The sequence below is a fragment of the Rana temporaria genome, chromosome 5, assembly GCF_905171775.1.
Source record: "Rana temporaria chromosome 5, aRanTem1.1, whole genome shotgun sequence".
Classification (NCBI taxonomy): Eukaryota; Metazoa; Chordata; class Amphibia; order Anura; family Ranidae; genus Rana; species Rana temporaria.
The window spans coordinates 302,713,792-302,732,468 of NC_053493.1; the positions used below are offsets into that span (position 1 = coordinate 302,713,792).

Consider the following 18,677-nt stretch of genomic DNA (forward strand, 5'->3'; position numbering starts at 1 on the left):
GTTTATCGGTTGGTTTGCGCAAAATTTATAGCGTTTACAAAATAGGGGATAGTTTTTTTGCATTTTTATTTTTTTTACTAGTAATGGCGGCGATCAGCGATTTTTTTCGTGACTGCGACATTATGGCGGACACTTCGGACAATTTTGACACATTTTTGGGACCATTGTCATTTTCACAGCAAAAAATGCATTTAAATTGCATTGTTTATTGTGAAAATGACAGTTGCAGTTTGGGAGTTAAACACAGGGGGCGCTGTAACATTTAGGGATCACTGTGTATGTGTTTACTAGTGTAGGGGGGTGTGGCTGTAGGAATGACGTCATCGATCGAGTCTCCCCTATAAAGGGGATCACCCGATCGATGCGCCGCCACAGTGAAGCACGGGAAAGCTGTGTTTACACACGGCTCTCCCCGTTCTTCAGCTCCGGGGAGCAATCGCGACGGAGCGGCTAAAAACAAATAGCCGCGCCGTCGTCCCGGATCGCTCCCCGAGGGAACCCGACCACCGCATGTACGATCGGACCCCCCACCCACGTCTAGCAGAGGACGTACAGGTACGTGATTGTGCCTGTCCGTGCCATTCTGCCGACGTAAATGTACATGAGGAGGTCGGGAAGTGGTTAAAGATCATTTATAAACAAAGTGTTACTAAACCCAGGACCCTGCATAACTATATCTGGCCTCCCACAGATGCAATAGTTTTAGTAAATATTAAACTGCCAAATACCTTTTCTCATCAGCAGTATACAGCAGTCTTATGACTTCTATCAGTGTCTGGTTAAAGATTGTAGGAGTGCCCTGACTGTCCTATGAGGCTTCAGGATCCCTCTGTCTAGCCAGTGCGGATTGACCCTGTGCTGATCACATGCACTCTCCCAAGAAAAAAACAAAAAAGCTCTGGTAATATACACCAAACTGAGCATGTGCACTTTGTCCCCTAGCCTCTGTTCTATCGGGAAATGATTAGGGGACAGTAAAAGAAGGGGAGGATCAGAGAAGACAGGCTGAAAAAGCCTTTTTACACAATGCAGAGTATTAATCCCTTAGGTTCCACAGTGAGTATAATGCTTTACTGCATATACAGACAGATTTTTACTGTTGTGGGTTTAGTAACTAAATCTTAATAAAAAAAAAAACTTAAAACAACTTTATTTAGTTTATAATGCTGAACACCAGCAGAAAGAAAATACCAAGTTACTACGATTGGGTTTGGGTCTTTTAAAAGCCAACACTGAAACACAAGGAAATTAACTTAGTACATTTGGGAGCTTAAAGTGGTTGTAAAGTCAGTTTTTTATCTTAAAAGTGGAGCTCTGCCGTAAAACAAATATTAAAAGTCAGCAGCTACAAATACTGCAGCTGCTGACTTTTAATAAATGGACACTTACCTGTCCTGCAGTCCAGCGACGTCGGCAGCCGAAGGCGAGCAATCGCTCGTCTCTTGGCTGCCCCCACCGCCATCAGCGATGAGGGAACCAGGAAGTAAAGCGTTGCGGCTTCCTTGCCCGGTTCCCTACTGCACATGTGTGAGCCATGCGTTTCCCAGAACACGATGGAAACTGATGTTCTGCCCCCAGAAGTGGGTGCAAATACCTGTCGTAGACAGGTAACTGCACCCCCCTCCCCCTGAAAGGTGCCAATTGTGGCACCGGGGGGGGGGGTTCCGACGAGCGGAACTCCGCTTTAATGCATTCTATGCATTAAGATAAAAAAACCTTCTGTGTGTAGCAGCCTCCTCAGCACCCTCCAATACTTACCTGAGCCCCATCTCTCTCCAGCGATGTCCACGAGTGCCTCGGCCATACGGGAATCTCCTCCTGATTCGCCCTTAGTGCCTGCTGTTGTCAAAGTCAGTTAGCCAATCAGGAGAGAGAGGGGGGCTGTGCCAAACTGGTGCTCCATGTCTGGATGGACACACAGAGCTGTGACTCAGCTAACTCTGTGCAAATACACTGTAACAGAGCAGGTAAGTATAAACAGGTTTGTTATTTTTAGATAAAAATAAATACATGAGAATTTAAAATCACTAAGCAACAACTCAAACAAATGGCCCAATATAGGAGGGCCAATTCAGCAGATCAAGACAGCAGTTTTCCTACATCCTAACCATACGAGTCTGGGCCATCATTTTAAAAGGGCACAGGGATAGCAGCTTTTTCTCCCAGGACCATCCCTGTACCATTTTAAAATGGTGGTCCATCTCACTAAATGTTCTCATCTGCAAACGTGTTTTGTCATGTTCCAATTAAAGGAGTACAAAACTAATAAGTTTATAAAAAGCATTAATCACAATCCTTATTAGTACTGTGGAAATATTGTTTCTCACTTTGAAAATGTGTGCATATCCCAAGTCAATCCCTGTATCTGCAAATGCTGTTTTTTTTATTTTTACCATAGCTCTTCTTAAAAGCCAGCAAGGTTTGATGCATCAGCTTCCTGACAATTGCAAAACTATATCTCTCATGGTTTCTTGCAGTGCCGCCTGTCCCAGTACGGCTTGAGCCAGAGTGAAAGAACATATTCCCGGGCACCCTTTAGATGTGTATGTTCCAGGGAAATAGCTGGCCACTGGAAGCTAGAGACATAGGGGTAGATTCAGATAGAATGGTCTATCTGTCCGCCCTGGAGATACGTTACGCCACCGTAATTTAGGGCGCAAGTTCTGTATTCAGAAACAACTTGTGCCCTTAGTTACGGCGGCGTAACGTATCTGTGTCGGCGTAAGCCCGCCTAATTCAAATGTGGATGATGTGGGCGTGTTTTAAGTATATTAACTGTGACCCCGCGTATATGACGTTTTTTTTTACAAACGGCGAATGCGCCGTTCGTGAAAAAATCCCAGTGCGCATGCTCAAAATTCCGCCGCAAATCGTCATTGCTTTCGACGTGAACGTAAATTACGTCCAGCCCTATTCGCGAATGACTTACGCAAACGATGTAAAATTTTCAAAACTCGACGCGGGAACGACGGCCATACTCAACATAAGATACGCCTCATATAGCAGGGGTAACTATACGCCGGAAAAAAACGAACGTAAACGACGTAAAAAAATGCGCCGGCAGGACTTATGTCTCTGAATCGGCGTATCTAGCTCATTTGCATATTCCTCGCATAAATCTATGGAAGCGCCACCTAGCGGCCAGCGTAAATAAGCAGCCTAAGAAACTGAAACATGAAGCATGAAGCATACAGTATATGTCATTTTTGTTTATTCACTTTAAGCTCCAATGAACCCTCATATTAGTTCTTTATCTACCAATTTAACATTGTGCAACACTTCCAGCCGATTTCTGATAGGTGGTTAGTTACCTCCCATACATACCTTGAAAGAAACTGCAGAGGAAGCTGTAGGTTTTTGTTTAGCGTATTGAGCTGTTGGGCATCACAGCACACGCTGACATTGCCATAGTACAAGGATGGGCACAGTTGCTGCAGAAAATAAAAACAAAAAGGTTGCGGTGACACAGTGATTGCTGAACTAGAACAGCTGGACAAAGGACAGCGATTTCACAACAGCTTCAAATATATGACTCCTTAGATGACATCTCCACTCTTATAATAACCGACAAACTGAAATAGATTGTCTGTACTTCTACATCACATTTCCTTTATAACAACATGGAGGAACCCCTGTTCCAGGCTCAGGGAAACCCCACTTATAATTACTACAATTAAAAGGGGTTGTAAAGGTTATTTAAAAAAAAAAAAACATGCCATACTTACCTCCACTGTGCAGCTCCTTTTGCACAGAGTGGCCCCAAACCTAGTCTTCTGGGGTCCCTCGGCAGCTGTCTCGGCTCCTCCCCGCAAGAGCTAACCACCGTTCTGGGAAGCGCTCTCCCAAAGGGGCTAGATAGCGGGCGTGCTCCCGTGTGATACAGTGGCGGCTATACTCGCCACTGTATCACTCGGCCCCGCCCCCCCCCCGGCGCAGCAAGTCATTGATTAGATTGACAGCAGCAGGAGCCAATGGCTGTGCTGCCATCAATCTCCAATGAAGAGCCGAGAACAGTTGAGAAGACTGGGCCAGTAGTCAGCGCATTCACAACGCGGGACTTTCGAGGGCTTAGGCAAGTAAACCGGGGGGCTGGAGGGCTGGGGGGGCTTGTAAGCATCGGATGTTTTTTCACCTTAATGCATTAAGGTGAAAAAATGCAAATCTTTACAACCCCTTTAAGGTCGGCCATAGATATTTGGAATCTCAGCCAGTTCAGCAGGAACCGTCCAAAATTCAAACTGTGTTTGGGCAGGCTGAATGTACCAAGTTGATCGATCAATCAACTTGGGTATAACCAGCCTGCCAGATTCAGGTGCAATTATTGCTACCAGCTGATTGCAATATTCACCGTTTCCTTGTGGCAGATACGTCTTTGCCAGCTCGCCGGGAGCCGAAAATTGCTCGACAGGGGGGCTGCCTAAAGATCACAGTACATTAGCATGGCGGTTACTGGGAAGAATGCTCCTTACATCTGTGGTCATTGGAAATAACACCCCTCCCTTACAGAAGGCCAAAAAGATCACTGGTGTCCGTGGTTACTCATCTAAGAGGCAGGCATTGACCATTGCCCAAGGAACCACTGGCAACCTCTGGAGAAACCCCGCTTGGGAAAGGCTGTGCGTCATTGTATGCAGGAGGAATTCCACACCGTCATCAGAAGTTGGGCAAGACAAACACATAAATCAAACTAGAGGTCAACATACCCATGCTTTGACAGTCTGATCTGGAACAGATTCAGCCTTCCAGAATGAAAGCCAAATGAGAGCGAATACATGCGGTATATTAAAAAACGCATACATCTGATGATCACATACATATACCAATGGGGTCATTGTGAGACTGAAGATTAGGGTTGCACCGATACCAGGGTTTTACAGATGAGTACCGATACATTTGGTCAAGAACTCGCAGATACCAAATACCGATGCGGTACAAATTTGAGCCCATACAAAATGAATGGGCTCAAATCGCACTGCAAAGAATTGCATACGAGTTAAATCAGGAATGAGGTGAAATTCCTGTTCGAATCATATGTGGTTTCCCCCACTGCTCCTGTAAGACCCCAGTATAGAAAAAAAAGACAAAGAAACGCCATTTAAAAAGCAGCAATAGGCAAACAGTTCATGATTTTTTTTTTTTATAACGACTCAAAAAGTACTAAAAGTACATAGCTGCAATATATCAAATCCAAAGCTACATGGTCATAGTGTCCCCGTCCCGCCGATGATGGATAACTACGGCAGCTTGCGGTACTCACAGAGATGGAAGACATGTATAGGTGGTCCTCGCCCAAGCTGATATCGCTTCTGCCCTATACCCAAGTGTGCACTCCAAGCTGGTTTACAAGGGTCCCGTTAACTTTCTACATCTCCTCCAGCCCTGTGAGCATTGCAAGCGTCCATGGTTTTCCCCCCATCATCGGCGGGGTCCCCCAGGACAGGGACACGGTGTACAGATTCAGATTTGACATGCGACATATGCAAGTTGTTATGACTTTTTTTTAAATAAATGGTTTGCCCATTGCTGCACTTAGATAGCGATTCCCTGTCCTTCTATACTGGGTTCACACATGAGCAGTACAGGTAACAGCATGCAATTCGGACAGGTACTGCACCGCATTACTGTTCAAATTGCATGCAATTCTTTACAGTAAAATTTAAGCCAATTCATTTAACGGGCTCAAATTGCACCGCAAACGTATCAGTTTCGGGTATTGGAGCATTTGCACGAGTACGAATGCAAATACTCTGTAGGGGCACAGATACCGGTATTGGTGCAACCCTAGTACAGGTCCATCCTAGCAGTTGCATATTCACATTGACCTCCGTTGGCCTCAAAAGTCAAGGATTCCTCTAGAAAACCCAATGACTGGAAAACTAAGACCTAAAAGGATTCCATTTTCCTGTTAATCAGGACATTTGTGGTCTTCCAATGAATGGGTGATGCAGCTCAGCGCTGGGCAATTTGGCCAAGCTACAAAGTCTGCGTCTGTGGCTAAATATCAGAGGTATTATTATGAACACTTGATTTTTTTCACACCGAATGGACCGACAATCACGGCATACATCCAAATAAAAAAAATTACGTTGGAGGAAAGTAAAAAAAAAAAAAAAAAAAAAGAAAAAAGAAGAATAAAACATCATACCTGTAGTAATTCATGACCGGCTTCAGGTAAGGGTATTGGAGGGCCGAGGTATTCACAGTTGTACCGCTTCTCTCCTTCTGCTTGCCCACATTCCCCATACCAGACACAGTGCTGGGAAGAAACCTAAAATATGAAAAGAAGCTTACTTTAATAAAACCCTTACAGAAGTAGCCAGATTTTATTCGTCATAATACTGATGGCAGCAACTTTTTTTTTTCCCATGTGGCAATAGGAAAGTATCTGAATTGAAGGCTAAATAAAAACTATACATTTGTTTATGAGATACCAGGTTGTGAGAGTGATAAAATATTACATCTGTAGCCATACGATGCCAAGGAGTAGGGTGCAAGGAGGTGTATGCCACCTCTTGGATCACTCTCATTGGTTTACAATTTACTGCTTCTTGGAGCACCAATAGTATAGCATTTGATATACTTCAGAGCTCCAAAAAGGAGAGATAACTCCTACAAAGCAACCGTTTTGCCTGACCCGCCATATCCCTTCTCATTCACAGAAAGTTTTGAATTATGTGACTGGCTTCACAGAATGCAAAGCGTTCTGTGATTGGGTAAGGGGAGAAGGGGGGCGGGCAGTACAGCTGCAAATCACGCAATGGCGGTTGTGTAGGACACATGTAGCAGTGGTGTCAAAATGCCGAAGTATAGCGATCCCTAAAGTCGCTCAATGAAACCGTAAAGTTAAAAGTTACTGTAAGCAAGTTTGCAGCCTTGTGCAACCCCAATTCCAAAAAAGTTGGGACGTTGTGTAAAATCAACATAAACAGAATGCAATGATTTGCAAATCTCATAAACCAGTATTTTGTGCTCAACAGAAAATATTTAAATGTTTAAAAACTGAGAAATTGTACCTTTTTAAAGGGGTGTTCCAGCTTTTTTTTATGTTTATTAAAAGTCAGCAGCTCCAAAAAGTGTAGCTGCTGACTTTTAATAAACATACACTTACCTGTTCCCCGGTCCAGCGACGTGTCGCTGGGAGCTTCGTTCTGCCCCCCCCCCCCCCCCTTCACCGCAGGCGCCTCCACTGCAACTGTGGGCACCCGGCCATGACAGCTTTCGAATTCATGGCCAGGCACCCACTGCGCATGCGCGAACGGCGCAGCGCTCCCCGATAGGACAGGCGTTCGCCTGGGACCGGTCACGTGTCCCAGGTGATCGCCTACAGGGAGGGACCAGGTGATCGCCTACAGTGAGGGGCCGCTAAAAGGCGATATAACGTATCGCTTTAGTGGTCCCTGGGCGGAAGGAGGAAGTGGGACAGAGAGTCCCATTCCTCATGAAGCCCCCACTCCCCCCCCCAAGAAAATTACATGCCAAATGTGGCATGTAAGGGGGCAAGGAGTGGATTAAGCGGAAGTTCCACTTTTGGGTGGAACTCCGCTTTAAGAAAGAAAATTAAGGTAATTTTGAAATCGATGGCAGTAACACGTCTCAAAGTTGGGACAGGGCAACTAAAAGCTGACAAAGTAAGGGGCTTGTCCGTTAATTGGATTCCGCTTGCTCAGCAGAAGGGGGGGGGGGTGGAGGAAATCGATCCGCTGATCCCCGCTGAGCCGGGTGGATTACAGGTCCGTCTCCACTCACTGTGCAGGGACAGATCTGTCAGAGCCCTGCTCTCCTCTATGGGAAATCGGATGAAAATGGACCGCCTGTCCGTTTTCATCTGATCCACTAGACCAGGGGTTCTCAAACTACGGCCCGCGGGCCACATGCGGCCCATGGAGGACTTGTAACCGGCCCACCCGACCCTGTCAGGCAACGCCGGTTAGACTGCAGGTTGTAACACAGCGATCCCGCTGTGTCGCGGAGATGACAGTGTTAACAGTTCGGGCGCGCTGTGATAAATGTCCCGCCCTCCTCCTCCTCCTAGACTAGCTTGTGTGATAGAGCCAGTGTTCTGTCTATCACACAAGCTGGTCTGGGAGGAGGAGGGCGGGACATTTATCACAGCGCGCCAGAACTGTTACCAACACTGTGAGCTTCGTGACACAGCGGGACCGTCACAGCAGTGCAGTGAGCAGTGGCACAGTAAGGGCCCTTTCACACTGGGGCATTTTTCAAGCGCTTTAGCGTTAAAAAAAGCGCCTGTAAAACGCCTGAAAGAAGCTGCATCTGCAATCCCAATGTGAAAGCTCGAGTGCTTTCACACTAAAGCGCCTGAAAAACACCCCAGTGTAAAAAGTGGTCTTAGCGTTAAAAAAAGCGCCTGAAAGAAGCTGCATCTGCAATCCCAATGTGAAAGCCTGAGTGCTTTCACACTGAGGCGCTGAGCTGGCAGGGCGTCAAAAAAAGTCCTGCATGCAGCTTCTTTGCAGCGCTTTAGGAGCGGTTAATACACCGCTCCTAAAGCCCCCTTCCCATTGAGGAAGCTTTTTTTAACGCCAAAGCGCCTGAAAAGCGCCTCAGTGTGAAAGGGGTCTTAGCAGCGCTTTACCAGCGTTTTTCGGGCGCTGGCAGTGTGAAAGGCCTCTGAAAGCACTTGGGCTTTCACATTGGGATTGCAGATGAGGCTTCTTTCAGGCGCTTTACAGGCTTTTTTTAAACGCCAAAGCGCCTAAAAAATGCCCGAAAAACGCCCCAGTGTGAAAGGGGTCTAAGGAGAAAGTGCTGTGAGGGGCCTACGATGGTAAGGGAGGGAGGGGGGGGGGGGGGCTTGTGATGGTAAGGGGGGCTGATGATTAAATGATAATGATGGTGGGGGGCTGATGATGAGATGATGATGATGGGGGTTGCAATGAGGGGCTGATGATGTAATGAGGGTGAGGTGGGGGGGCTTGCAATGATCATGATCGGTTGCAATTAATGATTGTGAGGGGGGGTTGCAATGAGGGGCTTATAATGATGAAGGGGGAGGGTTGCGATGATCGTGAGGGGCTTGCAATGGTGAGGAGGGACATTGACCATCTCATTAGCCAAAAGCAGGCCCAAAGTTCCCATTGAAATACTGGTAAGTTTGTTGGTTTAACTTTACTTGTTCTTCATTTTAAATATTGTATTTGTTCCCATTTTGTTTTTTCACTTCAAAATAACATATGTGCAGTGTGCATAGGAAATTGTTGATAGTGTTTTTTTTATAGTCTGGCCCTCTAACTGTCTGAGGGACAGTGAACCGGCCCCCTGTTTAAAAAGTTTGAGGACCCCTGCACTAGACGGATGGAAAATGGGGTCTTCTGACTGGATTTCACGGTCAGGATCGGATATTGGCGATGTCAGCGGACATGTCACCCCTGATAGAGGTGAACGGTCGGTCTGATCAGGTCCGCCTGAAAAACTGACAAGTGGACCCGATCAGAGCGCCGGTGTGAAGGGGGCCCAAGTGGTACTAACAAGGAAGAGCTAACTAATTAGGTTAATTGGCAACAGATCAGCATCATGACTGGGTATAAAAAAAAAAAGAGCATCTTAGAGAGTCAGTGTCTCAGAAGTAAAGATGGACAGAGGTTCACCGATCTATACATCTATTAAAATATGGTTTTATGAGAATTGAAAATCATTGCATTTTGTTCTTAGGTCCCTTTCACACTTGTGCGACTTGGGACTACAAAGTCACATGACAAATTGTACCCCATGATTTCCAATGAGTACCATTCATATCCGTGCGACTTTAAAGTAGTTCCTGCATTACTTTGGTCCGACTGTTGTGACTTGAGGTCCATGGACTTCAAGTTTACACAGGCATTGCTTCAAGTCGCATCAAAATTGTGGCAAAAAAATAAAATGCAGCGAAATCACACGACTTTCAGGTCGCACAAGTGTGAAAGGGGCCTTTTTTCTCTGTTACTTTTCGGGGTTCCAACTTTTGGAATTTGACATTTCTTACTACTATGTTTCTGAAAAAGTCTCAAAGCCCCAATTAATATTAGAGCACGATGGGGGTACAGTATGCCCAACATGGGATGGTCATGAAAAAAAAAAGCCCGTTTAGGCCTAATTTGCCAATACTAGGAGTGTATAATGAGAGGCATCAGCATTTCCAGCTTGTTCTGTACACAATGCAGCATAATATAATATAAATTACATCCAGCAGGATCCTGCTTCCTCCATTTAAAACCCCAAACGTGCAATCGCATGCAAACATAGAAAATGTAATAAAGGGCAGCTACAGTTTTCACACTTGTCCTTATCTTTTTTCACGCTGAACACTACCCTAGCAATGGGAAAGGATGTACTAAGAATCAGGAACTGCGACAGACGTACAACAATCTCTATGTGTCAGCAGTTAAATGTCTAAGCTATTCAGCTAATAAACATTAAGCAATAATGTATGGCTTATCGGTTAATCAATATGACAGTTTTGCATTTGTGTTGTGTGATAAAAACAAAAAAAAATCCAAGGCTTTCCAATAGCCTGGTGCTGCTTAAAAATAAATAATAATATATTATTATTATTATTATTATTATTAATACACCCACAAAAATGTATTAAAAAAGTATTTATACAATACCAAAAATTTTATATATTGCAGCTTACCAATCCATAGGATGCGGTGGCTGCATTAGTTTGTTTATTTTAAGCTTTTTCCCCACTTAAAAGGACTCGGCTTCTAAAACTTGAGTTTAGGAGATTTGGGATTTTTTTTTTTCTAAACTCAACACTATAAAAGCCTATCTGTCCATGTACACAGGCTTTTACAAGAGTCGAGTCTGCTGCAGCTACGGGAGGTTCAACCTCCCTCTCCTGAACAAAGAAAAATTGCAGGATAAGAATGTTTTGACTGCCAGCAGGAGAGCACAGCAAAATCGTGGCGCCATTTTTGCAGCGTTTTGCAGTGGCTGGTGGTCAATCTAGTTGTGTGTACAAGAGCCCCCAATACAGGAGATGTGTTACTAGCCAGGTCACCAGATATAGAGTGCCCCCATTCTAGATGAAGGCACATAGGGGGCACCCTCAGACAGCAGCATTGTCAGTCTGGGGGAAGGGCTGCCAAAGATGTACTAGCAAATTTAAATATACCAACAGGATGGCCAACAGGATGCTTTTCACATTAATTGGCCAATAAGAGAGGCCCGGTAAGAAGAATGAGCTGAATCAAAGCTTTGCATATACTGTATATAGATGCTTATATCTCTGCATGTACTGCTCATTTTCACATGTGCCTTTTAAAGAAGCCAACATGTTATTAATTAGTTCATAATAAGTTTACTTTGTATGGTTGAGGCTTCCGACACTGGATCAGCCTAAACCAGTGGTCTCCAAATTGCAACCCGTGGGCCAGATGTGGCCCTTTGGGCACTAAGCCACCCACTGACACCAACAATGGGGTACTATACCACCAACAATTGGGCACCATGCCACACACCGACACCAACAATGGGGCACCATGCCACCCACCGACACCAACAATGGGGCACCATGCCACCCACCGACACCAACAATGGGGCATTGTTTATTCCAGATTCTGTGGGAATTTTCTGCTCCCACTGACCACAGTCCATCCCCCTTAAAGTATGAAATATAGCAAACTGGCCCCCTTCTTTTTTTTTTTTTTTTTAAGTTTGACGACCCCTAACTATTTACAGATGTGGGCAACACAACACATGGGCATATTTGTATAAATCATGCCCAGTGCAAGAACTCCTGAAAATACTGCAGCATGAACAAATACATAGGCAGGGATGGAACCTTCATCTATCAAGTTCATCCATTCAGCAAATACGATATCTAGGCAAAGGACAGTATGAAGAAGTTGTACACTCCTCATACACTCTCCGTAATTTAATTCTGACCTGACCTAGCTTTACCGGATTACTTGCCCCTAGGTAGACCCATTTAGAACTTGGAGGACTGGACTGTGTATTTTGCTAAACGCTACAGAACGCCAAAAAAAAAAAAAAGGGGGGGGGGGGGGGGGAAGACAAATCTTCAAACTACTGTTGGTTTGGGTCCAAATACAATTAGAGATGCTCCAAATCCTGTCAATACAAATGGCATGCAAACTATGTAAGCCAAATACATAACTTACTTTGCCCTAGATAAGCGGCATTATCTTGATAAGCCATTAAGCAACAGCCGATAAGAGCAGTGCACTTCTGGACCCAAACAACCCTTCAGTAGCAGGAACATCCAAGGTCTTCTAACCATTTGTAAACACAGCCATGAGGAGATAAACAGATGTATGGCCGGCAGCTACCTTTAGGTGTTTAAAAGCTCTGCTAGGAAAAACAGGTATGATATGCGATTGGTTCATTGTCGTGGGCAGTAGCATACAATTTTCTTTTTTTTTTTTATTGAAATTAAAAAAACGCACCCATAGAATACCAAGAATGTTCCTGATTTCCTAGAACAGAGGCCTTGGTCTTAAAGAGGCTCTTCACCCTCGAGGGCATGTTGCCTCCCATCCACCCTTCCACTGAAGAAATCAAGCACTTTTGTCCCTTAATTCGTTTTTTTTGTTTGTTAAACAATGGCCTGTCCCGCCCCCCAAGCCTAGGCCAGGAGTCCTTAAACTTTCGGAAAAAGAAAAAAAAGAAAAAAAAAGAAAAAGTCCGGGTTTACTATCCTTCAGACTTTAAAGATGCTCTGGCATCAGTGGGCAGAATAGAGTCCCATCGATGGCGTCAATGGAGCGGAATAGTGTCCCAAGGGCTGGATAAAGGCAAGTAAATGGCCGCTGTTTGCAGACCACTGCCCTAGGCAAACGATGTGCACTCTGCCCGTTCCACCTCCTGGGATGTGTAGGTCACATATCCCAGGAGGGTGCGTCATCAGGAAGCTGCAGGCCTAACACGGAAGGGCCGGCAGCTTACCAATGACATCACAGAAGATAATGGCGGGACTGAGGGGGGTCAGAAAAGATGTAGACCTCAGCAGGACAGCGCTGGAACCACTGGGTGGGCGAGTCCCTTGAATGCGTTGCCATGTCACAACCAAGTGGGGGGTAAAAAATATAAAAAAGGGATTTTTAATACAGCTTACCTGTAAAATCCTTTTCTTGGAGTACATCACGGGACACAGAGCGGCATATTCATTACTAGTGGGTTATATGGAGTACCTTCAGGTGATGGACACTGGCAATCTCAAACAGGAAGTGCCCCTCCCTATATAACCCCCTCCCATAGGAGGAGTACCTCAGTTTTGTAGCAAGCAGTATGCCTCCCAAAATGGTCCCCATAAGAGGGGTGGGAGCTCTGTGTCCCGTGATGTACTCCAAGAAAAGGATTTTACAGGTAAGCTGTATTAAAAATCCCTTTTTCTTTCTCGTACATCACGGGACACTGAGCGGCATATTCATTACTATGTGGGATGTCCCAAAGCAATGCTTACAATGAGGGGAGGGAGACATCTTCCCAAGACAAAAGGATTTAATTTAGAGATATACTCAAATCATAATAAATCCAACTTAGTTGAGAAAAATAAATTTAAATTTTAAATTTTACTCAAAAAGGGAGCCCCCGGAATCCGAGGGTCTCAAACTGCAGCCCGCAGCACTGCCTGCCCAAAGGCTGCATCAGTATTCCTTCTTACGTCCAACTGGTAGAACCTTGTAAACGTGTGGACAGAAGACCAGGTTGCCGCCTTGCAAACTTGAGCCATAGAGATCTGGTGGTGTGCTGCCCAGGAGGCGCCCATGGCCCTAGTAGAATGAGCCTTTAATGATAACGGAGGAGGCAACCCCTTCAAGCCGTAGGCCTGAGTGATTAACGGTTTAATCCACCTCGAGATGGTGGATTTTGCAGTTGCCTGCCCCTTCTTGGGCCCATCCGGTAAAATGAACAACACATCTGTTTTCCGGATCTTCTCTGTAGCTTTAAGATAGGCCTTCATGGCCCTGACAATATCCAAGGTATGCAGCAACCCTTCCTTTCTGGAAGTAGGTTTAGGAAAGAAGGATGGTAATACCAAATCCTGGTTTAGATGAAAACTGGATATAACCTTTGGTAGGAAGGAAGGATGAGGGCGGAGAACGACCTTGTCCTTATGTAAAATAAGATATGGTTCCTTACAGGATAAGGCTGCCAGTTCCGATACTCTTCTGGCGGAAACTATGGCGACCAAAAATACTAACTTCCTTGTCAGTAAAACCAAAGGAATTTCAGCCAACGGCTCAAAAGGTTGTTTCTGTAAACTTGACAGAACAAGATTTAAATCCCACGGACAAAGCGGGGATTTAACTGGAGGATTAATACGCAAGACCCCTTGAATGAAGGTCTTAACCAGCGAGTGGGTGGCCAGCGGCCGCTGAAACCATACTGACAAAGCTGAAATCTGTCCTTTGATTGTGCTTAATGCCAGTCCTCTACCCACTCCTAGCTGGAGAAAACGTAATACTCTATCGATGGTAAACTTACGAGAAAGCCATAACTTGGACTCACACCAGCCTACATAGGCCTTCCAGACCCTGTAATAAATCACCCTAGAGACCGGTTTCCTGGCTCTGATTAGGGTAGAGATTACTTTCTGAGACAGACCTCTACCCCTGAGAATCAGGGATTCAGCTTCCAGGCCGTCAAATTTAGATGCCGTAAGGCAGGGTGGAGGATCGGACCTTGCGATAGCAGTACTGGCCGTAGAGGAAGAGTCCAAGGGTCTCCCACTACCATCTTCAGGATTAGTGAATACCATGCCCTTCTGGGCCATGCTGGAGCTACCAGGAAGACTGGTATGTGCTCCACCCTGATCCTGCGCAGCAGGCGGGGTAGTAACTGGAGCGGGGAAAATGCATAAAGAAGTTTGAACTGATGCCAAGGGCAAACTAACGCATCGGTTCCGCAGGCCCTGGGATCCCTTGTGCGGGACATGAACCTGTCTAGCTTCTTGTTCAGTCTCGATGCCATGATATGCACGTCCGGCACTCCCCATTTCTGGCAGAGTGTCTGAAAGACCTGTGGATGCAGAGACCACTCCCCCGGCAACAGAGTCTGGCGACTTAAGAAGTCCGCCTGTAGGTTGTCGACTCCGGGAATGAATATAGCCGATATGCAGGGCACATGGGCTTCTGCCCACAAGAAAATCAAGCTCACTTCTTTCTGAGCGGCTTGACTCTTGGTTCCCCCTTGGTGATTTATATATATGCCACCGCCGTGGCATTGTCCGATTGTATTTTCACCGGGAACCCTTGTAGTTTGGACGTCCAAGCCCTGAGGGCTAGTCGAGCAGCTCTGAGCTCCAAGATATTGATGGGCAACTGCTTCTCTGCCGCTGCCCAAGAGCCCTGGCGAGTGCAACCATCCAAAATTGCTCCCCAGCCCATCAGGCTGGCGTCTGTGGTTACTATCTTCCAGGTCACAGGACTGAAAGTCTTTCCCTTCAGGAGATTCTGAGGGTTTAACCACCAAGCTAGACTTTGCCGCACTCTTGGTGAGAGTGGCCAAGGAATTTCTAAGGCCTGAGGCCTCTTGCGCCAGGCTGACAGGATGGCTGCCTGCAGGATGCGAGTGTGGCTCTGAGCGTACGGAACCGCCTCGAATGTGGCCACCATCTTGCCTAGTAGCCGCATACCTAGGCGAACAGTTGGCCTTCTCTTGCTTAGAACCATTTGTATTAGCTCTTTGATGGCCTTTAATAGGGGTAGAAACACCCTCTGTTGTTCTGTATCCAATCTCATGCCGAGATAATCCAGCTGCCTTGTGGGCAGGAATGCTGACTTGTCTCGATTTAGGACCCAGCCGAACCTCTCGAGGTACTGAACCGTGAGGGCCACTGCTCTTTCCAGGCCAGGAGACGAATGGTCTACGACCAAGAGGTCGTCCAGGTAAGCCAGGACCGTGACCCCCTGGATCCTTAGATTGGCTAGGATTGGGGCTAGGACCTTCGTGAATACCCGGGGGGCCGTAGCCAACCCGAAGGGGAGCGCCACAAATTGGAAATGACGCTGAGCCACCGAGAAGCATAGAAATACTTGATGTGGCTGAAAAATTGGCACATGAAGGTAAGCATCCTTTATGTCTATGGACGCCATGAAGTCGTCCTTCTGGAGCACGGCGACAGCTGACCGAATAGTTTCCATCCGGAATGAGCGGACCTTTAGGTACGCATTTACTCCCTTTAAGTCCAAAATTGGCCTGACATCGCCGTTGGGCTTTGGGATGATAAACAGGTTGGAGTAGAACCCCAATCCCTGTTCCCGGACTGGTACTTCTACTATCACCTTCTGGCATAGCAGATGATTCAATGCCGCCATCAATGCGGCTCCTTTCACAGGGTCGCCTGGTACTCTTGACTCCTGGTAATGAGGAGGAGGGAATTTTAGAAATTCTAGCTTGTAGCCCGTGGTCAAGGAAGACCGTACCCAGCAGTCGGGAATGGTGGCCTCCCAAACCTCTGCAAAGAGACGCAGCCTTCCCCCCCACCATCGTGGGTGGGGGCGCCCCTTCATAGGGCCGACTTGGGGGCTGGCTTCGCAGGCTTGCGGTACCACTGCTTCTTGCCCCCAGTGGCTTGGCCCTGCGGCTTATTGTTAATGCCTGATCTTGCAGGAGGCCGTCGATACTGTTTGGTATTAGAGGGCCCCTGCCCCGGAGAGGGCTGGCGCCTAAATGCGGGCCCTCGGGCCTTCTTCTTGACTGGCAAGAGAGTGCTTTTGCCGCTTGATATAGTCTGAATATATCTATCCAAGTCTTCTCCGAAGAGACGTCCTCCATGGAAGGGAACCCTACCAGGAGTTTTTTGCACGGGGGCTCAGCCTCCCAATTCTTCAACCATAAGAGCCTTCTCATATGGATTAGAAATAAGAATAAACGTGACGCCTGCTGGATGGAGTCCTTGATAGCATCCACCGTAAAGCGTATAGCCCTGGGTATATCTGGGCAGGGATAAGTTTAAGCATTTGCTTAGTCTTATCTGATAATGCTTGGGCCACTCCAATAGCAGCCCCTGCTGAAGTAAAGGAGGCCTTAAGTAATGTTAAGTAATGTTTCCAAGCGTTTTATCAACCGGATCCTTAAACACCTGCAAGTTTTCTACAGGACAAGTTAAAGATCTGTTCACACATGAGATGGCTGCGTCCACAGTAGGGACAGCCCATCTCTTTGAAAACTCTTCCTCTAAGGGTTACCTGTCTGGCTTAGCCCAGTCCTGAAAAATCAGGTCCTTTAACAAAGGATGTACCGGGAATACCAAATTGGCTTGGGGCGCTTTCAGGGAGCCCAATGAGGACACCGCGGAGGCCAGAGGCTGAGGCACAGGTATCTTAAAAGCCAACCGCACCATATCCATTAGGGACTGAACCCACAGTCTTTCTGCGTGAGAAGCTGAAAAAGGTTCCTCTATTGTAGAATCCTCAGAACCTAAATGGTCAAGGTGATCCTGACCTCCCTCTGTCTGGTCTCCTTGATCCTCCAATTCGTCAGTCGGAGAGGATATCCTCCTCCAGAGACTCAGACCTGGGAGACGGGGATCTAACCCGCTTCTTCCCTGCCAAAGATGCCGTAATTAGAGCGGCCATCCTCCTTTCCAATCCACCCAAGGTGGAGGCTAACATCTCTTCCGTTACATAGGAAGGAGCTGGTTGAGTAGGGCCAGCCATAGCACCTAGCAACCCTGATGGCTCACCTAGGACAACAACTTCCGGGCATTCCGGAGTAGTAGGGGCCACTAGATTTTGGATATCCTCAGAGCCCGATGGAGAACCTTTTGGTTTTTTAACCGTTTTAGCGTTCTTAGCGCTACCTGCACCCTTAGGAGCCATAATATACAAATTCTGAGGCACTCCGCTAGTATACAACTGACTGTAATAGCTGGAGAAAATACACATATAATCAAATAAATGTGAAACAATAGGATAGGGTAATGTTAGAGGGACTCCAAACCTCCCATAACCTATAAAAAGGGAAAATCAATACTGAGCCCCAAGGGCTTCAACCAGAAAAAATCTTTTTTTTTTTTTTTTTGTCTGGTATTGACCCCCTAATGCTGGGCTAGGTGAGCACCCTAAGTGTTCAAAGGCGCTGCTTAGTACACAGGCTTGAATGCAAATTTTTAAGCCAGAGGCTCCTTAGTAAGGTGTACTTCCCACAACTGCCACCGGGTGTCACTGTGCCAGAAAGCTCTGTCAAACCTTCCTATGCTGTAGCCAGCATCGCTGCTCCGTGTCCCCTCACAGCCTTTACAGACTAAACAGCCCTCCAGGATTTATCCTCCCTGTGTGCAGGGGGGAGGAGCCGTCCGGCGTCAACCGCCCTCTCCCCGCGGCGTCGCCGCGTATGCACGCGCACAGATAAGTAAAAGCGCGTCAAACGCCGCTAGGGGCAGCAGGAAGCCATGTGGAGAGGAGACACCAGGACCTTAGACGCTGGAGCAGCAGACACAGGTAAAAGGGAAGCTTTAAACTTTCTCCCTAATGGTATGGTTCCTTCTCTGTGGAACACCCTGCCCAAAAAAAGGCCCTCCTTGTGACAGAAGCAGCAGCAGCCTACTAGCCCAGCCAGGGGAACTATACCTGGGTGTTTTGAGCCATCCCGTTTGAAAACTTTGTGGTTCTCCTTTGCCCATGCACAGAGGCATAAATAGGCTGCCCAAGAATCCCCTGTAGGAAGCCTACTGACAAACCAAGTTCCGTAGGCCCCCTGCTTACCTT

At 46.6% G+C, this 18,677-nt stretch overlaps 1 protein-coding gene across 1 annotated transcript in view; it reads right to left on the reverse strand.

Annotated features, from left to right (window-relative positions):
- The window catches only part of NPC1 (NPC intracellular cholesterol transporter 1), a 152,558-nt gene that overhangs the window by 89,838 nt on the left and 44,043 nt on the right, over nt 1–18,677 (reverse strand). Inside the window, exons 2-3 of the mRNA XM_040354071.1 lie at nt 6,146–6,268; nt 3,325–3,431 (exon numbers count right to left, since the gene is read on the reverse strand). Coding sequence (XP_040210005.1) covers nt 3,325–3,431; nt 6,146–6,268 — 230 coding nt within the window. The remainder of the gene's footprint in view (nt 1–3,324; nt 3,432–6,145; nt 6,269–18,677) is intronic.